This window comes from Haliotis rufescens, unplaced genomic scaffold, assembly GCF_023055435.1.
Source record: "Haliotis rufescens isolate VD_foot unplaced genomic scaffold, xgHalRufe1.0.p SCAF_121, whole genome shotgun sequence".
Lineage (NCBI taxonomy): Eukaryota > Metazoa > Mollusca > Gastropoda > Lepetellida > Haliotidae > Haliotis > Haliotis rufescens.
The window spans coordinates 676,201-696,579 of record NW_025963804.1 but is presented as its reverse complement, the minus strand read 5'-3'; the positions used below and the strand labels follow the sequence as shown (position 1 = coordinate 696,579).

Below are 20,379 nucleotides of genomic sequence, written 5' to 3'. Positions count from 1 at the left end.
ATCGGTTCGTCAAGAGGCTTAAATCGCTTATCATCTATTCCAATGATGACACAACAAACTGACCCGTGAAGAGCTGTGTTAGAATTGACCATCAGCAACCCATGCATGTGATAAGAGGCGACTAACGGGATCAGGTAGTCGGGCTCGATGACTTGGTTGATATACATGTATGTTGTCATCTATCTCAATCGCATTGATTGATGCTCGTGATGTCAATGTTAACCATGAAGATCCGAGTTAGAATAGGCCTTCAGCAACCCATGTTCGCCGTAAGAGGCGACTATGCTTGTCGTAAGAAGCGACTAACGGGATCAAATGGTCAGACTCGCTGACTTGGTTGATGCATGTCATCATATCCTAATGCTCATGATGTCAATTACTGGATTGTCTGGTCCAGACTCGATTACTCACAGACCGCCGTCATATAGCTGGACTATTGCTGAGCGCGGCGTTAAACAACAAACAAATACGTCAAACTGGTTGCTCCCCAAAGCCTCACCTACAAATAAATAAAGATAAATTACCAAAACCCATCGCTGTAACAACGAACTGTATCGCACCTCATCAATGAGTTCATTAATATTAAGAAACACATTTCCAAAACGACGCGCCGTTGGCCACTGCTGATTGCCTGGTTACCTAACTGTGAGCTTGTCGCCAGGCGACACTGCCAGATTTATGGGTTCACCGTGTGACAAGTTCGGCAATTGTCTTGTGGCAGTTTGACCTCTGACACGACTTTAATTTGTCTCCAAGCTGTCTCACTGAGTTGAAACAATGGTTGCCTTTTTATGTTGACGTCACAGTCGGCAAGCTGTAACCTTGTTCTGTCTGTACAATGTGTTTATACATGACGTACTTGACGTGTATCTGTGTAACATCGGTTATATCCGACTTGTACGTCACATTAACATATATGTTAATGTAGGAGGACAATAAAAGGTTTGTGTGGAGATCAATGTAGATGAATTAATTATGATTGTTAATAATACCCTTGACACAATCTAAATGATGCATCGCTATATTATGGGGACACGGACGATGATTTATATGAACAGGAAAAACGATGGGTTTATTAAGTTTGAAATACATCTCCTTTGATTTATTTCATAATTGCCTACAGTAAAATTCGTTCTTGTGCATACGGGTATAATACAACAGTGCAGCTATGGAAATAAGGAATTATATTTAAAAACTAAAATGTCGATTTTTTGGTTTAAAAAATGTTATTTACTGTAAAATATGTGCCAATAAATATATCGATTGAAAATGTTTTGGGTCGGCAAGCATTGGATACACGTGATGTTAGCCTAGTGGTTAAAGCGTTCTCCTGTGACGCCGAATGCCCGGCTTCGATTCCCAACAATGATCTGTACATATCTTGGTGATATTGCTGGAATATTGCTAAAAGCGGCGTAAAATAATACTGACTCACTCACTTTATTGATTTGATCACTTTTAAATAACTGGGTTACATTATTGGGCTATACTCCCGCTTTAAGATCAAATATTGTTATTGGGCGGATTCGAACGGTGATCAGGGTATCCTTACTCGGCAACGGAATGCATTTCTACCCTGCTAATTTCGGATCCGGGCCCCTAAACCTAACGAACTGTCAGTTACTTTCCATGCATAAAGTCATAACATAAATATCTAATTGGAATAATCTTCCAGTAGAGAATTTACTTTCATAACAAGCTTATATCAAATCATATACATGTACATTGAGCGTGCAACAATATAATTCAATTCTAGTCCAGTTAGTCAGCTAACGGTTATTTACACAAGCTATTTGTACATGATATTGAGTGGAATAAGAGGAGTGTCACAAATGTCACTCGATCAACTCGGGGTAGGCTGTACCTAAAAAACACAGCCTCGGGAGTGGTCATGAACAAATGAACAGTCAAATGAAATGATATTCACAAGCAACCTTGGCAGTTTGGGTTACTGGGAGGGTCCCTAAGCTAATAATAACGACCCTATCTACAAACGTTACTAAGCTTTAGCTAGTGTACTTGATAACGTGTTCGATGTTAAAGACAATGCGTTGTGGTTAACAAAACAAACATGATAATTTATTGTACAGCCAGTAATGTATTAATGGTTAAATTCATTGATAAGATATTGTACAATACATATGCACTGAGAAGACCTGGCTAAGTACACATACCGTCCTATGTACAGCGAGAACCCCGTTATTACGGACGGTTGTGTTTCTGATTAAATTGTCAGGGTGAACTTTTTTTCCGGATTAACGAATCATAGGTGCGTGGTAGTGAATGTAGTACTACGCATCGCTCGTTGGAATAAATATCGTCGTGCATGTCGCATTTTCGAAGTTAATATCGTCGTACTGTATCGTCATTTATATCGTTTTGAGTAGTAAATATCCTCATACACGTCTTATTCAGATGAATATCATACATTGTCATGTATATCGTATTGCGAGATGAATATCGTCATACCTCGTATTTAGATGAAAATCGTCATACATATCGTATTGTGAGACGAATATCGTCATAACTATTGTATTGCGAGACGAATATCGTCATATATATCGGTAAATATGACATGAAAATCGTCATATGTATCGTAGTGTGAGGTGAATGTTGTCATACATATCATATTGTGATATGAACATCATCATATTTATCTTATTATGAGATGAATATCGTCATATATATCATACACTGAGATGAATATAGTCATGTATATCGTATTGTTAGATAATATCGTCATATATATCGTAATATGAGATGAATATCGTCATGTATATCGTATTGTTAGATGAACATCGTCATATATATCGTATTTTTAGATGGATAACGTCATATATATATCGCATTGTTAGATGAACATCGTCATATATATCGTATTATGAGATGAATATCGTCATATATATCGTATTATGAGATGAATATCTTCATATATGTCGTATTGTTAGATGAACATCGTCATATATATCGTATTTTTAGATGAATATCGTCATATATATTTCGCATTGTTAGATGAACATCGTCATATATATCGTATTATGAGATGAATATCGTCATATATATCGTATTATGAGATGAATATCGTCATATATATCGTATTGTTAGATGAATATCGTCATATATATCGTATATATGGGCAGGTTAATAGTGTCATACGTACAACATCCTGAGGTATATACCGTACAAGCAAATCTTTGCGGAATTAATCTGCACTGACATCGGTACGGGATTCAAATACATATATAATACTAGTACCATGGTATCTGTCACTGTCTAGGCATGCTGTATCTGATGTAATTGCGACATGGCCTGCATATGACATAAATCTTTCTCCAAAACTTAAATCATAGGACCTTATTTCGAAAATAATTATTGTGATATATTTCAGGTTAACATCTCTTTCAACCTTTTGTCTCTGTAAAATAAGTACAGTAAACAACGGTTATAACGAACTCAAAGAGACGACTGATATAAGTTCGATATAACCGTAGTTCGTCATAAGCATATACATGTACACAGCAAAAGTCCGGGACCAAAAATATGTTCGTTATATCCGTCAGTTCGTTATAAGCGTGTTCGTAATAACTACGTTTCCTGTATTTATAACCTCTACAAATAGTGAAAGACTTTATCAGATTATTATCCGAAACAGGTGTCATACGTCCAGTGCTTCCCATCAGTTACTCAATCGGACAATATGGCGGCCACAACAAGTCTGGGGACATTGGTCAGTGCCATCTTGATTCTCACGTGTGGACTAAACGTGCAGGCACTCATAATGTCGACAGGTAATGACGTCAGCGCTAATTGTACCGTTACTACGTTTCAGTTGCCCCAGTTGGTATGTGTTTGTATCTTTGGATCAGTGCCATTCGTGACCAACTCATGTTATTCCGGGACAAGCCGAATAGCGACTCGTGCCCCTCTCATGGCCATTTTTGCGACTAGGTTCCGTCTTAGCGCAAACGGGCATACCTAAAACAATTGTCAACTCGTTGCGTAATGGTTCACATATATTTCCCCATATATTATATATATTTCTGATGCAATCTAAAGGACATCGGGACGTGCGGAATTATACAGTATGATTGAACACATTTAACTGTGTCTTGGGTATATTTTTAGGTGCAAGACATATGTAAAATCAAAAATTTCTGAGGGATTATTTGACAAAGAACTCGAAATCATACGCGCATTCTGATTGGTTTGTCGTATTTTCGCACATAACATTCATCGAGAGGGGGACGAATGGGTCAGTGTATGCCCTGGCACACGGACATCGCGAAGCAGGGGTGTCTCTCTCACATCTCGGCGTTACACGAGAAACAGCAGTTGGAAATTACTCACAAAACTAGTACACGCCTTTATACAAACTCGATAAACCTCCGTACCTAGCCGAGTCGCTGTGAAGGTCAGGGTGACACATAGGCTGGACAGGATGCTTACGTCACGACTTGCACCTTTCGATGAGTTGTTAAGTTAATGAGACAAATGATAGATCTTTTGCGACAAGTATTAGCCATCACGTCATGACTTTTGAGTTTATAATGAGTGTTGTTGACTTGGAGCAGGTGTTGTGGTATAATTAGCTCTGACTTGCAACATGCCATGATTGACGCGATGGGGCCTGTGTAAAAGGCGATGTGGAGTCAGCTGAAGAAGGCTGCTTTAGCAATGAATGAATGACGTCATTAGTCCACCATGTGACGTCGCTAAGCGTCATTGATGAGTGGTACATGAGAATATATTTCTGAATTTTCATTTTACGAAAGATGGGAATGGCAGGAGGAATTAGAATGTATGTGAGTGTGTATGTATTCGTGTCTGTGTCTGTGTGTGTGTGTGTGTTTGAAAGTGTGACGGTTAGTGAGTCTCTGTGTGTGTTTCTGTGTGTGTGACTGTCTGTATGTACGTGGCTATGTGTATGTGTGTGTGTGTGTGTGTGTGTCTCTCTCTCTCTGTGTGTGTGCGAGTGTATATATGTGTGAGTACATCTGTCGGTCTACATGTATGTGTAATGTTTGTGAGTGTCTGTCTGCATGTATGTGTCAATGTGTATGTGTGTGAGAGCGTATGCGTGTGTGAGTATATGTGTCTGTCTGAAAGTATGTGTCTATATGTGTGATAAGTGTGTGTGTCTATATGTGTGTATATGTGTCTATACATGCGTATATGTGTGTTTGTCTGTATACGTGCACATGTCTCTGTGTGTGTGTGTGTGTGTGTGTGTGTGTGTGTGTGTGTGTGTGTGTGTGTGTGTGTGTGTGTGTGTGTGAGTGAATTATATGCTTGTATTCCGAGCAACAAAAAAAGTCAAATCAGCTGCAGTAGGGAGCCACTCCTTGTTCTGTAGGCATGATCACTATATACGCGTATCTCTTGCATCAAAAGGATCACTATATACACGTATCTCTTGCATCAACAGGATCACTATATACGCGTATCTCTTGCATCAACAGGATCACTATATACGCGTATCTCTTGCATCAACAGGATCACTATATACGCGTATCTCTTGCATCAACAGGATCACTATATACGCGTATCTCTTGCATCAACAGGATCACTATAAACGCGTATCTCTTGCATCAAAAGGATCACTATATACGCGTATCTCTTGCATCAACAGGATCACTATATACGCGTATCTCTTGCATCAACAGGATCACTATATACGCTATCTCTTGCATCAACAGGATCACTATATACGCGTATCTCTTGTATCAACAGGATCACTATATACGCGTATCGCTTGCATCAACAGGATCACTATATACGCGTATCTCTTGCATCAACAGGATCACTATATACACGTATCTCTTGCATCAACAGGATCACTATATACGCGTATCTCTTGCATCAACAGGATCACTATATGCGCGTATCTCTTGCATCAACAGGATCACTATATACGGGTATCTCTTGTATCAACAGGATCACTATATACGCGTATCTCTTGCATCAACAGGATCACTATATACGCGAATCTCTTGCATCAACAGGATAACTGTATACGCGTATCTCTTGCATCAACAGGATCACTATATACGCGTATCTCTTGCATCAACAGGATCACTATATACACGTATCTCTTGCATCATCAAGATCACTATATACACGTATCTCTTGCATCAACAGGATCACTATATACACGTATCTCTTGCATCAACAGGATCACTATATACGTGTATCTCTTGCATCAACAGGATCACTATATACGTGTATCTCTTGCATCAACAGGATCACTATATACGTGTATCTCTTGCATCAACAGGATCACTATATACACGTATCTCTTGCATCAACAGGATCACTATATACACGTATCTCTTGCATCAACAGGATCACTATATACGTGTATCTCTTGCATCAACAGGATCACTATATACGTGTATCTCTTGCATCAACAGGATCACTATATACACGTATCTTTTGCATCAACAGGATCACTATATACACGTATCTCTTGCATCAACAGGATCACTATATACGTGTATCTCTTGCATCAACAGGATCACTATAAACGCGTATCTCTTGCATCAACAGGATCACTATATACGTGTATCTCTTGCATCAACAGGATCACTATATACACGTATCTCTTGCATCAACAGGATCACTATATACACGTATCTCTTGCATCATCAAGATCACTATATACACGTATCTCTTGCATCAACAGGATCACTATATACGTGTATCTCTTGCATCAACAGGATCACTATATACACGTATCTCTTGCATCAACAGGATCACTATATACACGTATCTCTTGCATCAACAGGATCACTATATACGTGTATCTCTTGCATCAACAGGATCACTATATACGCGTATCTCTTGCATCAACAGGATCACTATATACACGTATCTCTTGCATCAACAGGATCACTATATACGTGTATCTCTTGCATCAACAGGATCACTATATACACGTATCTCTTGCATCAACAGGATCACTATATACGTGTATCTCTTGCATAAACAGGATCACTATATACGTGTATCTCTTGCATCAACAGGATCACTATATACACGTATCTCTTGCATCAACAGGATCACTATATACGCGTATCTCTTGCATCAACAGGATCACTATATACGTGTATCTCTTGCATCAACAGGATCACTATATACACGTATCTCTTGCATCAACAGGATCACTATATACACGTATCTCTTGCATCAACAGGATCACTATATACACGTATCTCTTGCATCATCAAGATCACTATATACACGTATCTCTTGCATCAACAGGATCACTATATACGTGTATCTCTTGCATCAACAGGATCACTATATACACGTATCTCTTGCATCATCAAGATCACTATATACACGTATCTCTTGCATCAACAGGATCACTATATACACGTATCTCTTGCATCAACAGGATCACTATATACGCGTATCTCTTGCATCAACAGGATCACTATATACGTGTATCTCTTGTATCAACAGGATCACTATATACGCGTATCTCTTGCATCAACAGGATCACTATATACACGTATCTCTTGCATCATCAAGATCACTATATACACGTATCTCTTGCATCAACAGGATCACTATATACACGTATCTCTTGCATCAACAGGATCACTATATACGTGTATCTCTTGCATCAACAGGATCACTATATACGCGTATCTCTTGCATCAACAGGATCACTATATACGTGTATCTCTTGCATCAACAGGATCACTATATACACGTATCTCTTGCATCAACAGGATCACTATATACACGTATCTCTTGCATCAACAGGATCACTATATACGTGTATCTCTTGCATCAACAGGATCACTATATACGTGTATCTCTTGCATCAACAGGATCACTATATACACGTATCTCTTGCATCAACAGGATCACTATATACACGTATCTCTTGCATCAACAGGATCACTATATACGTGTATCTCTTGCATCAACAGGATCACTATAAACGCGTATCTCTTGCATCAACAGGATCACTATATACGTGTATCTCTTGCATCAACAGGATCACTATATACACGTATCTCTTGCATCAACAGGATCACTATATACACGTATCTCTTGCATCATCAAGATCACTATATACACGTATCTCTTGCATCAACAGGATCACTATATACACGTATCTCTTGCATCAACAGGATCACTATATACTCGTATCTCTTGCATCAACAGGATCACTATATACGTGTATCTCTTGCATCAACAGGATCACTATATACGCGTATCTCTTGCATCAACAGGATCACTATATACACGTATCACTTGCATCAACAGGATCACTATATACGTGTATCTCTTGCATCAACAGGATCACTATATACACGTATCTCTTGCATCAACAGGATCACTATATACGTGTATCTCTTGCATAAACAGGATCACTATATACGTGTATCTCTTGCATCAACAGGATCACTATATACACGTATCTCTTGCATCAACAGGATCACTATATACGCGTATCTCTTGCATCAACAGGATCACTATATACGTGTATCTCTTGCATCAACAGGATCACTACATACACGTATCTCTTGCATCAACAGGATCACTATATACACGTATCTCTTGCATCAACAGGATCACTATATACACGTATCTCTTGCATCATCAAGATCACTATATACACGTATCTCTTGCATCAACAGGATCACTATATACGTGTATCTCTTGCATCAACAGGATCACTATATACACGTATCTCTTGCATCATCAAGATCACTATATACACGTATCTCTTGCATCAACAGGATCACTATATACACGTATCTCTTGCATCAACAGGATCACTATATACGCGTATCTCTTGCATCAACAGGATCACTATATACGTGTATCTCTTGCATCAACAGGATCACTATATACGCGTATCTCTTGCATCAACAGGATCACTATATACACGTATCTCTTGCATCAACAGGATCACTATATACGTGTATCTCTTGCATCAACAGGATCACTATATACACGTATCTCTTGCATCAACAGGATCACTATATACGTGTATCTCTTGCATAAACAGGATCACTATATACGTGTATCTCTTGCATCAACAGGATCACTATATACGCGTATGTCTTGCATCAACAGGATCACTTTCTATACACGTATCCATTACATTATATGGTAGAATGTGTCTGAACGACAATTTATTCATGCTCGTACATGGAACTCACGTATGACGAACAAGAAAAAAGCTTTCACTCATGAATGGTTGTGGAATTTAACAAAATATCAATGAAATCGGTTGTTTGACAAACGTGAACATTTTTTAATACATTTCTTTTCCCCCCTAACGGCATATCACATGCTGGTCGTCCCAATTCCCACATGTCGGTAATACAAACAAGTCATAGAAAGGTTTACTTTTTATGTTGATGTAAGTACATCTGTATAGTGAACAATCGTCATTCACCGGAAGGATGACTCATCACACCTGCTGTACCGACTTTCTATTTTGTATGAGAGAAGTTTTCTTTTTGATAATTTTTTTCTTATCCATACAAACCAAAATCCTCTTCTCCTGTTTCTATTGTACATACGTTACACTTGACTCGTCTACAAAAACAGCGCCAAACAGACCCTCTGCATGTTATAACCAATGTCCATCTGTTCAGCTATCTAAACACACGTGTGTTATGGTCAATATGTACCTTACAGGTCAGTGAACGAATGTTAACAACGTAAAGTTTGTGTGTGGACAAATCCATTGCCCCTCGCCATGTTTGATCTCATTGAAATTCTCCGAACCGCTGGGCTGACCACGGCTCCGGTTCTTTATGTCGGATGCTCCCACACCAAGCATGTCCAGTCATGTATAAGGGGGCGCTGTGTAGTAGCCATTACCCTTTGGTCACTCTTGTGTTATATTCCCTGCCCCCGATTGGTCATTGTGTTTAATTTCTTTGGCGTTAAACGGGATTTATTCACGTACAAATATTCCCATAATTTCCGAACAAATTGCTGTTTAAGAAGGCTGCGTATTTCGCTTCGGATCCTATGGGAAAACATGGCGTAAATAATAAACGACTTTTCGCGACAAAAGAAGTCGTAGATTATAATACACTCCTTTTGATAATGTAGCTGCTTCATACTTTATTAGTGGTGTTCAGATAGAATTATCTTAAAGTGCCAGGTTCCCAATCTAGTCTGGGCACGTCGCAAACCAACTGTTCCATCAAGTCCCGGAGTCATGTGTGATCTTAATGTATCTGTTCTTTGTTCCAAATACAGCTCGTCCCACAACGACTTAGTAAACGTATGTCCCAAATCACATTCTCTGTTCCGCAACCTGTCACAACATTATTCCTTGACACAATATGACATCGCTGTTACATTGTGTCTTAACACAACATGACATCTCTGTTACTTAGAGCCTTGACACAGCATGACATACATGTGCCCCAGTGCCTCGACACAACATGACATCTCTGTTACTTAGAGCCTTGACACAGCATGACATTCATGTGCCCCTGTACCTTGACACAACATGACATCTCTGTTACTTTATGTCTTAAACACAATATGACATACATGTGCCCCAGTGCCTTTACAAAACATGACATCTCTGTTACTTTATGTCTTAAACACAACATGACATACATGTGCCCCAGTGCCTTGACACAACATGACATCTCTGTTACTTTGTGTCTTAAACACAACATGTCATACATGTGCTCCAGTGCCTTGGCACAACATCTCTGTAACTTTGTGCCTTAGCACAACATGACATCTCAGTTCCCCAGTGCCCTGAGTCAACATGACAATTCTATTAATCAGTGCCCTGTCCCAACATCGCCACCAACTGCGTCACCGACACTTTCAACGCCGTCATGCCCAACCTGGGGTGTCTGGGGTGTCAGGGCGGGTGTGTGGACGGCTATATGATGACCACCAACCCCCGACATCGCCGCGACACCAACGACACCGGCGGCCACTACACGTACAGGACCGTCCCCATCCGCAACACCGTCGACGTGTACGTCAATTCTAAATGGCATAAGTGGAATTAAGGAATGCACGCTATGTATTGACAGCTGCTTACCAACAAAGTATATGTTAAACATTTCTTTATATTATTTTTTCACGAAAAGAACTTGATATACTGGCAGTGGGGTAGCCTAGAGATTAAAGCGTTCGCCAAAGGCCTGGGTTCGTTATCCAACAAGAGTACAGTGTGTGAAGTTCATTTCTGGTTTGCCTTGTCGTGATTTTGCTGGAATATCACTCACTCACTCACTCACTCACTCACTCACTCACTCACTCACTCACTCACTCACTCACTCACTCACTCACTCACTCACTCACTCACTCACTCACTCACTCACTCACTCACTCACTCACTCACTCACTCACTCACTCACTCACTCACTCACTCACTCACTCACTCACTCACTCACTCACTCACTCACTCACTCACTCACTCACTCACTCACTCACTCACTCACTCACTCACTCACTCACTCACTCACTCACTCACTCACTCACTCACTCACTCACTCACTCACTCACTCACTCACTCACTCACTCACTCACTCACTCACTCACTCACTCACTCACTCACTCACTCACTCACTCACTCACTCACTCACTCACTCACTCACTCACTCACTCACTCACTCACTCACTCACTCACTCACTCACTCACTCACTCACTCACTCACTCACTCACTCACTCACTCACTCACTCACTCACTCACTCACTCACTCACTCACTCACTCACTCACTCACTCACTCACTCACTCACTCACTCACTCACTCACTCACTCACTCACTCACTCACTCACTCACTCACTCACTCACTCACTCACTCACTTTAATGTATTGCCTGACATTTGTCCTTGTAGGATGGAGCCCCAGTGGATCTGTGTGAAGGGCGACCATTGCCTGACTGGCTTCTTCCACACTCAGATGGGCCCGCAGTCGTTGTGAGCAAGAAGGATAACTAACACTATTAACAATTAACACATCTATTGCTGCTTCATATACCTGGATGTTGTTAAGCTTTGCATCTTAACTGCCCGTCAAACGTATACACTTAAAAATTGGATTTGAGCAAAATATTTCAAACGTTATCAAAACGTTACTAGACTGAAAACTGTCACTTCGCACTGCATATTTAAGGTCCAAAACACATGTGTGTTACCCGTATCAATACATCAACCATTTCTTGTTTGTGTCATAAGTAGGCACTATCAAACATGGGTATATACTTTCCTCTGGTCGGCAGTTTAGTTGGGTGTTCTTAAGCCGTGCATCTACAACCGGAAGTACATAAGGGTATCGGGAATACAGATTCTTAAAATACTGAAGAACGTCACACATGTATAGAGCAATATAGATGTATGTTTCTTCAGGGTGCGGTGATGGGTGTTCCACCTGCTCTAGCTACAACAACTGTCAGTCCTGTTTCTGGGGGTACAACATGGTCCGTCACACTCTCCCCGGGGGTAAACAGACAGCAGTGTGCAAACCATCGGGAGGTGAGTGAAGAGATTATGCCTTAATTCCCACTGATCCTTCCTGGGGGTAAACATTGTTCTATCTAAACTCCCTCGGGGATATTTTTTTGGACACCAGCTTAATTGTGTGTGGAGGTAGCATCACATCTGCAGATACCTATGTGGTATGTGGCGAGGTCTGACATTCGTCTGTAGACACACCTGTGGCACGTGGTGAGGTTCTGTCTCATTTGCAGACCATCATTTGGTACGTGAAGAGATACACATCTCGTTTAGATACAAAACAGGCGGTATGTTGGGACGTTCAGTCTCATATGGAGAAGGCCGTATGTTGAGATGTTCAATCATCTGCAGAAGGCTGTACGTATGTTGAGACGTTCAATCATCTGCAGAAGGCTGTACGTATGTTGAGACGTTCAATCATCTGCAGAAGGCTGTACGTATGTTGAGATGTTCAATCATCTGCAGAAGGCTGTACGTATGTTGAGACGTTCAATCATCTGCAGAAGGCGGTATGTTGAGACGTTCAATCATCTGCATAAGGCGGTATGTTGAGACGCTTAGCCATCTGCAGAAGGCGGAATGTTGAGACGTTCAATCATCTGCAGAAGGCGGAATGTTGAGACGTTCAATCATCTGCAGAAGGCGGTATGTTGAGACGTTTAGTCATCTGCAGAAGGCGGAATGTGAAGACGTTTAGTCTCATCTACACCATGTGGAGAGGTAAGAGACCGAACATGTTATAGTCTGTAAGGGGGCTGTTTTTTTTCTGTCAAAGACAGAATAGTTATTTCTGTTCAAACCAGTAAAGATTATTTGAAATTATTAATGAGTAAAGCTCGTCCAGTCCCCCGCCTGTATTCCCCATGTTTTAGTGAAGTGTCCCAGCAAGAACTCCCACTGTTCCTACACCATGTACGTCCGGAGCTCGGTCGGCTGCCTGGGCTGTACGTCATGTGACGAGGGATACCTCCCCACCTTCAACCACCTCTACTACCGCGTCACAACCGACCCCCACGGCAGCTACACCTTCAACAACATCACCATCAAGAACAATAGGGACGTGTAAGGCGATGTTTCCTTGTGCTTGGTACATACAACTGGACATAACACATTTTGAATATGTATATAGTGTGCGTCAAAGGACAGAAGTGCCGTGATATAGACTTGCAATAAAGTTAAGCACCGCTTACTATTAATTTCCATATATAATAACCATTATTAAGAATCGATTTTTGTATTAATATTCTGACGAAATAATTTGTTTTTGTACCAAGAGGTGAAATACTTATTTTGTAATTCAGAAACCGAAAGTTATTTTGTAACTGTTTCATAACAATAATTATTTGACTTCCGTTTTATTTTCTTCCTCTGTCTCTTTGCATGATATGATGCACTAAGTGCCAAGTGCCAAGTTGTCACCTCGTATCTGTGGTATATTAGAAATATGTCAAAAGGAGATAGATTTATACACTAATCCTTAAGTTAGACAATAAGTGAGTTGAGGAAGAATTTGACACAAGGGAAATCGTCTTCTTAAATCAACCAGAAATGTGATACCGTATTCAACGTAATAAGCACCCACGGCGGTATTTACTAATATATTGGCTAGTGAACAATCCCAATTAGCACCCCTTCCGATCGATGTAAAAAAGACTTATTTATTCGCGTAAAATACACACTCGTGTGTTATATGCACCCTTAATTATGGGCAATTAAATTCTGGAAAATATATATCTGTCGTATATAAACATTTTAGGCTGTCAGCATAAACCACGAATTTTATCTTTCAAATCTTTTTTTTTTCACCAAAATAATATTCTAATAAGAGCCCCCTATTTCTAATTTTGAGAGCGCCCTGGGCGCTTATTGCATCGAATACGGTAATCACATTCCCAATGGTGGTAATCGCCAACACGGGATTTTAGTGGTTCGTTATATCAGAGTGCTGGCTTCCATTGAGTTTGTTATATCCGAATTCGACTGAACTGGGACTGTTTTTATCAGATTATTTTGGGTGGGTGACATGTTTTAGTTGCATGGCCCTTCAGTTAGCTGTACAAATTAACGTGTCTGGTCAGTGGTTCGAATCCCAGATTCGCCAAGATTAATATGATCTTTGGTTTGTCAGTACTAAACCTGGGCTCGTTGGTGTCAGCAAAGTGGTTTAAATCTGAAACCTGGAATACTTGGACTTCCGCCTTCGTTAATCTGACAGCCGTAACAACTGAAATACTGTTCAATGCGGCGTTAAACCTAACTCACTCACTCACTCGAGATAGGAGAATACTGTATGGTTATAACTACAACATAGTTCAGGGACGACGTCAATTTAAACGTCGGTACTCAAACGTTTTGTTTACGGTTCATTTACTTGCTTTCTTACCCATGAAGATCCGGGCGACTAACGAGATCGGGTGGTCAGACTCGCTGACTTGATTGGTGGCTGTTATCGTATCTCAATTAAGTGGATCGAGGATCATGATGTCAGTCACTGAATTGTCTGGTCCAGACTCGATTATATACAGACCGCCGTAATATAGCTGAAATATTGCTAAGTGCGGCGTTAAACAACAAAGAAATGATTGCTGGTAAAGGCAGGCAATGTATGCAATATGAATATACACATGAATACTATTCACTGTAGGAATGAACCCCGCTTAGTGTGCGTCAAGGGACAGGATTGTCGTGATGGTTGGTTCAGGAAAGACACACAGAGATCGTCTTTCTGCGACTGTAAGTTACGGCCATCAATACACTATTTGTGTCACAAGTCATCGCTAGGCATATGCCCATGCTTACTAAGCCAGTCTCTATTTTATTATCACAAAATGAAATTATATTAACGATAACTTCAACAAGGTAGACACAATTTTATGGATAACAACTTCTTTAATACTGTGAAAAGCGACGTTTCGGTATGGATCCGTATACCGTTGTCTTGCTTGATCTATACCGAAACGTCGCTTTTCACAGTATTAAAGTTGTTATCCATAAAATTGAGTCTACCTTGTCATCCGACAACTTCTAAGTAATGCCTATCAAACAATTTGATAACTTCAACAATAACTGATCAACAATAGGTAAATATTGATTTGATTAATAATCTAATGCACAGGACACGTTGACTAAAAATAAAAAATACCTCGACTTCTTTTTATAGAATTTTATAAAAGTTTGGACCGCTGGGATGCTTTTGGTAAAAAGTAATTTTGCCTCAGGTTAAAAAAGAAATTTGACTCATCCTTCAGAAAAAGAAGCAGTAACTGAAAATTTTAATATATATATATTCTTACAAACATTCAAGCCCCAACACCGTCCCTAATCACTGTATTCTAAGCAGCACCCAGGCCTATAGTACAGGTATAAGCGTTTGTGTATGTACATGTGACATGGCTGTGACCTCACGGTGGGGGTTGAGAGTGTTTACTCTTTACACAGGTTGCCTTGTCTTCACGTGTTAATTCGGAAGTCCCTGATCCCTTTCAAATCCACCCCTGAGTGTTTACATATCTTTGGTAAAAAGCGTCAAAGAAGAACGGAACACGTTTAAATGTTAAAGCAGATCAATTCACACTTTCATTTCATTTAAACCGAATCCACTTTGGGTGTAAAACATTCAACATGTATTGAGTGCACCCTTTATTGTGATAAATATATGCATGTAGACATGCACCTCTCAAACTGAATAGCAAGGGGTTATCATGTATGTCACCGGCAAAAAAACATCAGCTTCTCTTCTTTTTTTTATCACGATGTAATATGTAATAGGCATACAAACCAATGTTTATCTATTACAGGGTGCGGAGAAGGATGTAGCCGGTGCACAGACAATACTTCCTGCTCTAAATGTGATCCGGGATACACTTTAAACCAGACTGGTACCAAGTGTACGGCGAATAGTACATGAGACGAATAAAAAAAGTACTTCTGAAAAATCTCTTCTCAATGGTGTCTCATTGTAATGGCATCAGCTGGCAATGAACCGCGTTTGGTTTAGAGTCCAATTGTTAACCCTCGACACATACGATTTATCATCCAAAACTGGCTCCCACGGGAGATATTGCTTGGATGAGATCAAGCGATATCTACACTGTAGATATCGCTGCAATGAATTTACATCACAATGCTTTGCAGACCATTGTGACGTCTTTGGTTACCATGACGCCACAATCAAATGACATCACTAATGGCTCTGCTACTGAAGCCGTTTTCAGTACTTTTTACACTGAAGACACTGCTAATTACTGTCTACAAATTGAAAAAGTTGAAAGAATGATGTTGGATGATAAATAAAATCTCACCCTCGTGTCTTTTGATATCAAATATATCAACACTCGTTGATAAAAGTGGCAAAAATCCTCGGCAAGCCTCGGAATTTTTCCACTTTTATCAACTCGGGTTGATATATTTGATATCAAAAGACACTCGGGTGAGATTTTCTATGTATATGGCAACGTTAATATTGATTGAACGTCTGTTGGTATGACGCGACCGGGGATAGAACCCCGGACAACCGCTCTCCGGCTGGACGCTCTACCACTAGACCACGGAGGCGGTTGATGCTAGTTGGCCACAAAGTAATACACAATCATGTGAACGACAATTATTCAACAAGAATGTACAGTCATAAATAAAGAAAACAAAAAGGCTTGAGTGAGCAATGTTAGTGTACGTTTATTATGTAATACGTTTCCCTAATGCCCTTCCCTCGTTTACGTTACTAAATTGCATTATTTTAAATGAGCGTACAGTAAACTACGGTTATAACGAGCTCAAAGGGACCACTTATTTTAGTTCGTAATAACCGTAGTTCGTTATAGGCATATATACAGCATTTATACAACAAATGGTCGGGACTAAAAAATAAGTTCGTTATATCGGTCAGTTCGTTATAAGCATGTTCGTTATAAACGTATTATACTGTATCTGTAAATAAATGGGTCGGAATCTGAGTTGTCATACCTTGTGCCTAATCCTTTTCATGTGAATAAAAAATGTTTAAATTAAATGTAGTGGCCCACTATATTTATCATGTACATGTATTTCTACTGCCATTATCTTCTCGGAAGGAAGTGTCCCTTGTAGAATTACCCTAGTTAACCGTATGCATCGTGATATATATGTACGTTTAGATCTGCTTTTACTGGTTGCTGCTGTTGAGCTTCGCCGTTGGACTTGGTGGTGAGAGGGTCCCCTGCATCCTATGTGTGTCGGATGAGGCGTCTAAATGGATCGGGTGGTCAGGTTCAGTGACTTGCTTGATAGCGTGTCATACCCCACCTATTATCAATAGCAGGTTTGTCTGGGCTAGACTCGATTGTATACAGATAGACGTCATATAGCTGGAATGTTGCTGAGTGTCGCGTTAAACAACAAATAAACACATTGTTTTTTCGACATTTTATTAGACATCATACAACTAGCTGTACATGTGTTTCGTAACGAATGGATTAATGAACCAGTGGTCAGAGTTGGTTGATTGCAGGAGTTTGTAGCCCGGACGAGGGTATCAGATTATGCTAAACACGAGACGTTACTTTTGACGATAATTTACATTTACATTTACATTTACATTTACATTCACATTCACATTTACATTTACATTTACATTTACATTTACATTTACACTTACATTTACACTTACGCTTACATTTCATTTCAATTTACACTTACACTTACATTTACATTTACATTTACGTTACTTTTGACGATAATTTACATTTATATTTACATTTACATTTACATTTACATTTACATTTACATTCACATTTACATTTACACTTACATTTACACTTACATTTACATTTACATTTACACTTACATTTACACTTACATCTCATTTCAATTTACACTTACATTTACATTTACATTTACATTTACACTTACACTTACACTTACATTAGAACGCAGTACGTATACATTAAACCTATAGGTCCAGTCATAATGATATTTGATATCATAGTTCAATATTAACAATACAACCTTTGGTTTTTCATGAAGCAAGCTATGGAAGTACGAAAAGATATAGTTTAGGATTTGACGATATTGTAATATGGGATATAAATAAAACCGATAAAACCCTTAAAGTGCCCATAATCATAAGGGTTCTCTGCTAGAAGGAGAGTCTATTGTACGATTCCGACTATATCATGAGCATATGTTAATGGATCACAATGAAATAGTGATGAATGATGTTCGCGAAAAGATAGGCCTGTTTTAGTGAATACCTCTGATACACCACGGTGAAAAGTAACTTATCTAGTCCTCTATGGATGCCGAAACAGCCATGTTGTATTTATCTAGTGTAGGCTATAAGTCGCATGCAAACTTTCAGTCGATATCACAGTTTGGTCTTCTCGCATCCATCAAGCAATCGAAGTCTGAAGCCAAAAGTATGCGAACAGCCTCCCCTGTAAGTCCAGCGAGGTCGCTACATTGTATACATACACTCACGCTGATACACTTCACGTGTCACATCACACTTGTAGACAAGGTGAAAGTGGCAATCAGTCCCCAGTATAGCCACAGCGTCATCACATGACGGTTCCTTGGAGATATATTTAAGTCTATGCCGAACGGTATATTTGTATTGGCAGAGCTTTAATGATACCTGGCTAAGGGTCAAATCACGTCTGCAAAAAAGAATGTTCAGCTATTTCAAAGATAAGGCGAAGATATATATGCAACCTTGTTTTGAATTTAGTGGATCATGTATATAAACATCTTCACGTGGCAAGAGCGTCCACTAGCTTTTTTATGTTGTTAAAAGCTGCTTTGATATAGGCTAGTGGACGCGCTTGCCTCCGGAAGAGACAGGGATAAGAGATGGTTAAATAGACGTTATCAAATTTAACAACTCTTTTTTTCAGTTTTTAGTTACATAAAAATCACATTCGGTAGACTTTCTTTTGCCCCCAGTTTACATACATGTACATGTATACATGTTGACCTTGACATTGAAAGGGCATAACGAGCATGTACATGTACTCTCTTTGCTTGTTTTGGGTTTCCGGAACAGATTAAAGGGAGGCTCAGCTCCGACAAGTTGGCATCCGTAGCAAAAGACGAGGAAGGATAGGATCCTGTGCGGCCCACTGGAAATGTCGTATTTTAAAGTTGCGGAAAGCATTGACATATCAGTATAAATATTTTCAGACTTACATATGACTGACAGCTGGCATTTGTTTCCTACACTTGCAAGTTTTGGACTGGCCAAATACACAAATACGGCTAAAATGAGTGAAAAAGTCAGACTCTCAAAACTTCAAAGTGAAAATCCGTGACCCAAGATGATATTTTTAACACTATGTTTGTACTGTTTTTGTGAGCATCTTCAGTGAAAATCAGCTCTTGTTCAAATATTACAAAAATACTTCATGAAAACCTAAAATCAACCTTTTTGGCGCAGTTCATCCTTACCTGTGCATTTAGTGTTGTCATAAGTCTCAAACATGACATAAACAATGTTTAGTTTTCATTCATAGGAACATATGTTTTAATTAAGGGTTTTTATCCTGCCTTGTCCTTGAATTGTGTCTGATATCTCTTATATGATTAAGATCATTCAGTCAGTTAATCATGTTAATTAGTACACTAATTACAGAAATATGTCACATGTCTCACTTTGACCTAGATGGGAAATAAGATTAGTTTGTTTTAATTATTAATTTTAATTACTTACTTTATTCATAGGTGTTTAATAAATGTCTTTGTTATGCTTATGTTTAAAAGTAATATTACTCTACAGATTACGGCCCGAACGCATTTTAAGGTGTTAGACAATACAATATTTAAGAAAGAAATCATATTCTGATAAAGAATTATTTCATTACCACTTAATACTTGTTAAAGATTATTTTAACAAGAAGAAGAAAAGGAAGAAAATAAAACCGAAAAAACAAGAACACT

The 20,379-nt window shown here is 39.3% G+C and overlaps 2 protein-coding genes across 2 annotated transcripts; both read left to right on the top strand.

The window, feature by feature from the left end:
* The first annotated feature begins 3,676 nt into the window (after window positions 1-3,676).
* On the top strand, window positions 3,677-11,938 carry LOC125378517. Its single transcript, XM_048393924.1, has 3 exons — window positions 3,677-3,788; window positions 10,786-10,984; window positions 11,854-11,938. The coding sequence occupies exons 1-3, from the start codon at window positions 3,698-3,700 to the stop codon at window positions 11,936-11,938; spliced, it is 375 nt and encodes a 124-aa protein (XP_048249881.1). The 5' UTR covers window positions 3,677-3,697.
* Window positions 11,939-12,326: 388 nt separating this feature from the next.
* Window positions 12,327-16,406, top strand: LOC124136256. Its single transcript, XM_048393927.1, has 4 exons — window positions 12,327-12,489; window positions 13,344-13,533; window positions 15,116-15,204; window positions 16,269-16,406. Exons 1-4 carry the CDS (start codon window positions 12,348-12,350, stop codon window positions 16,376-16,378), a joined length of 531 nt encoding a protein of 176 aa, XP_048249884.1. The 5' UTR covers window positions 12,327-12,347; the 3' UTR covers window positions 16,379-16,406.
* The last annotated feature ends 3,973 nt before the right edge of the window (window positions 16,407-20,379 follow it).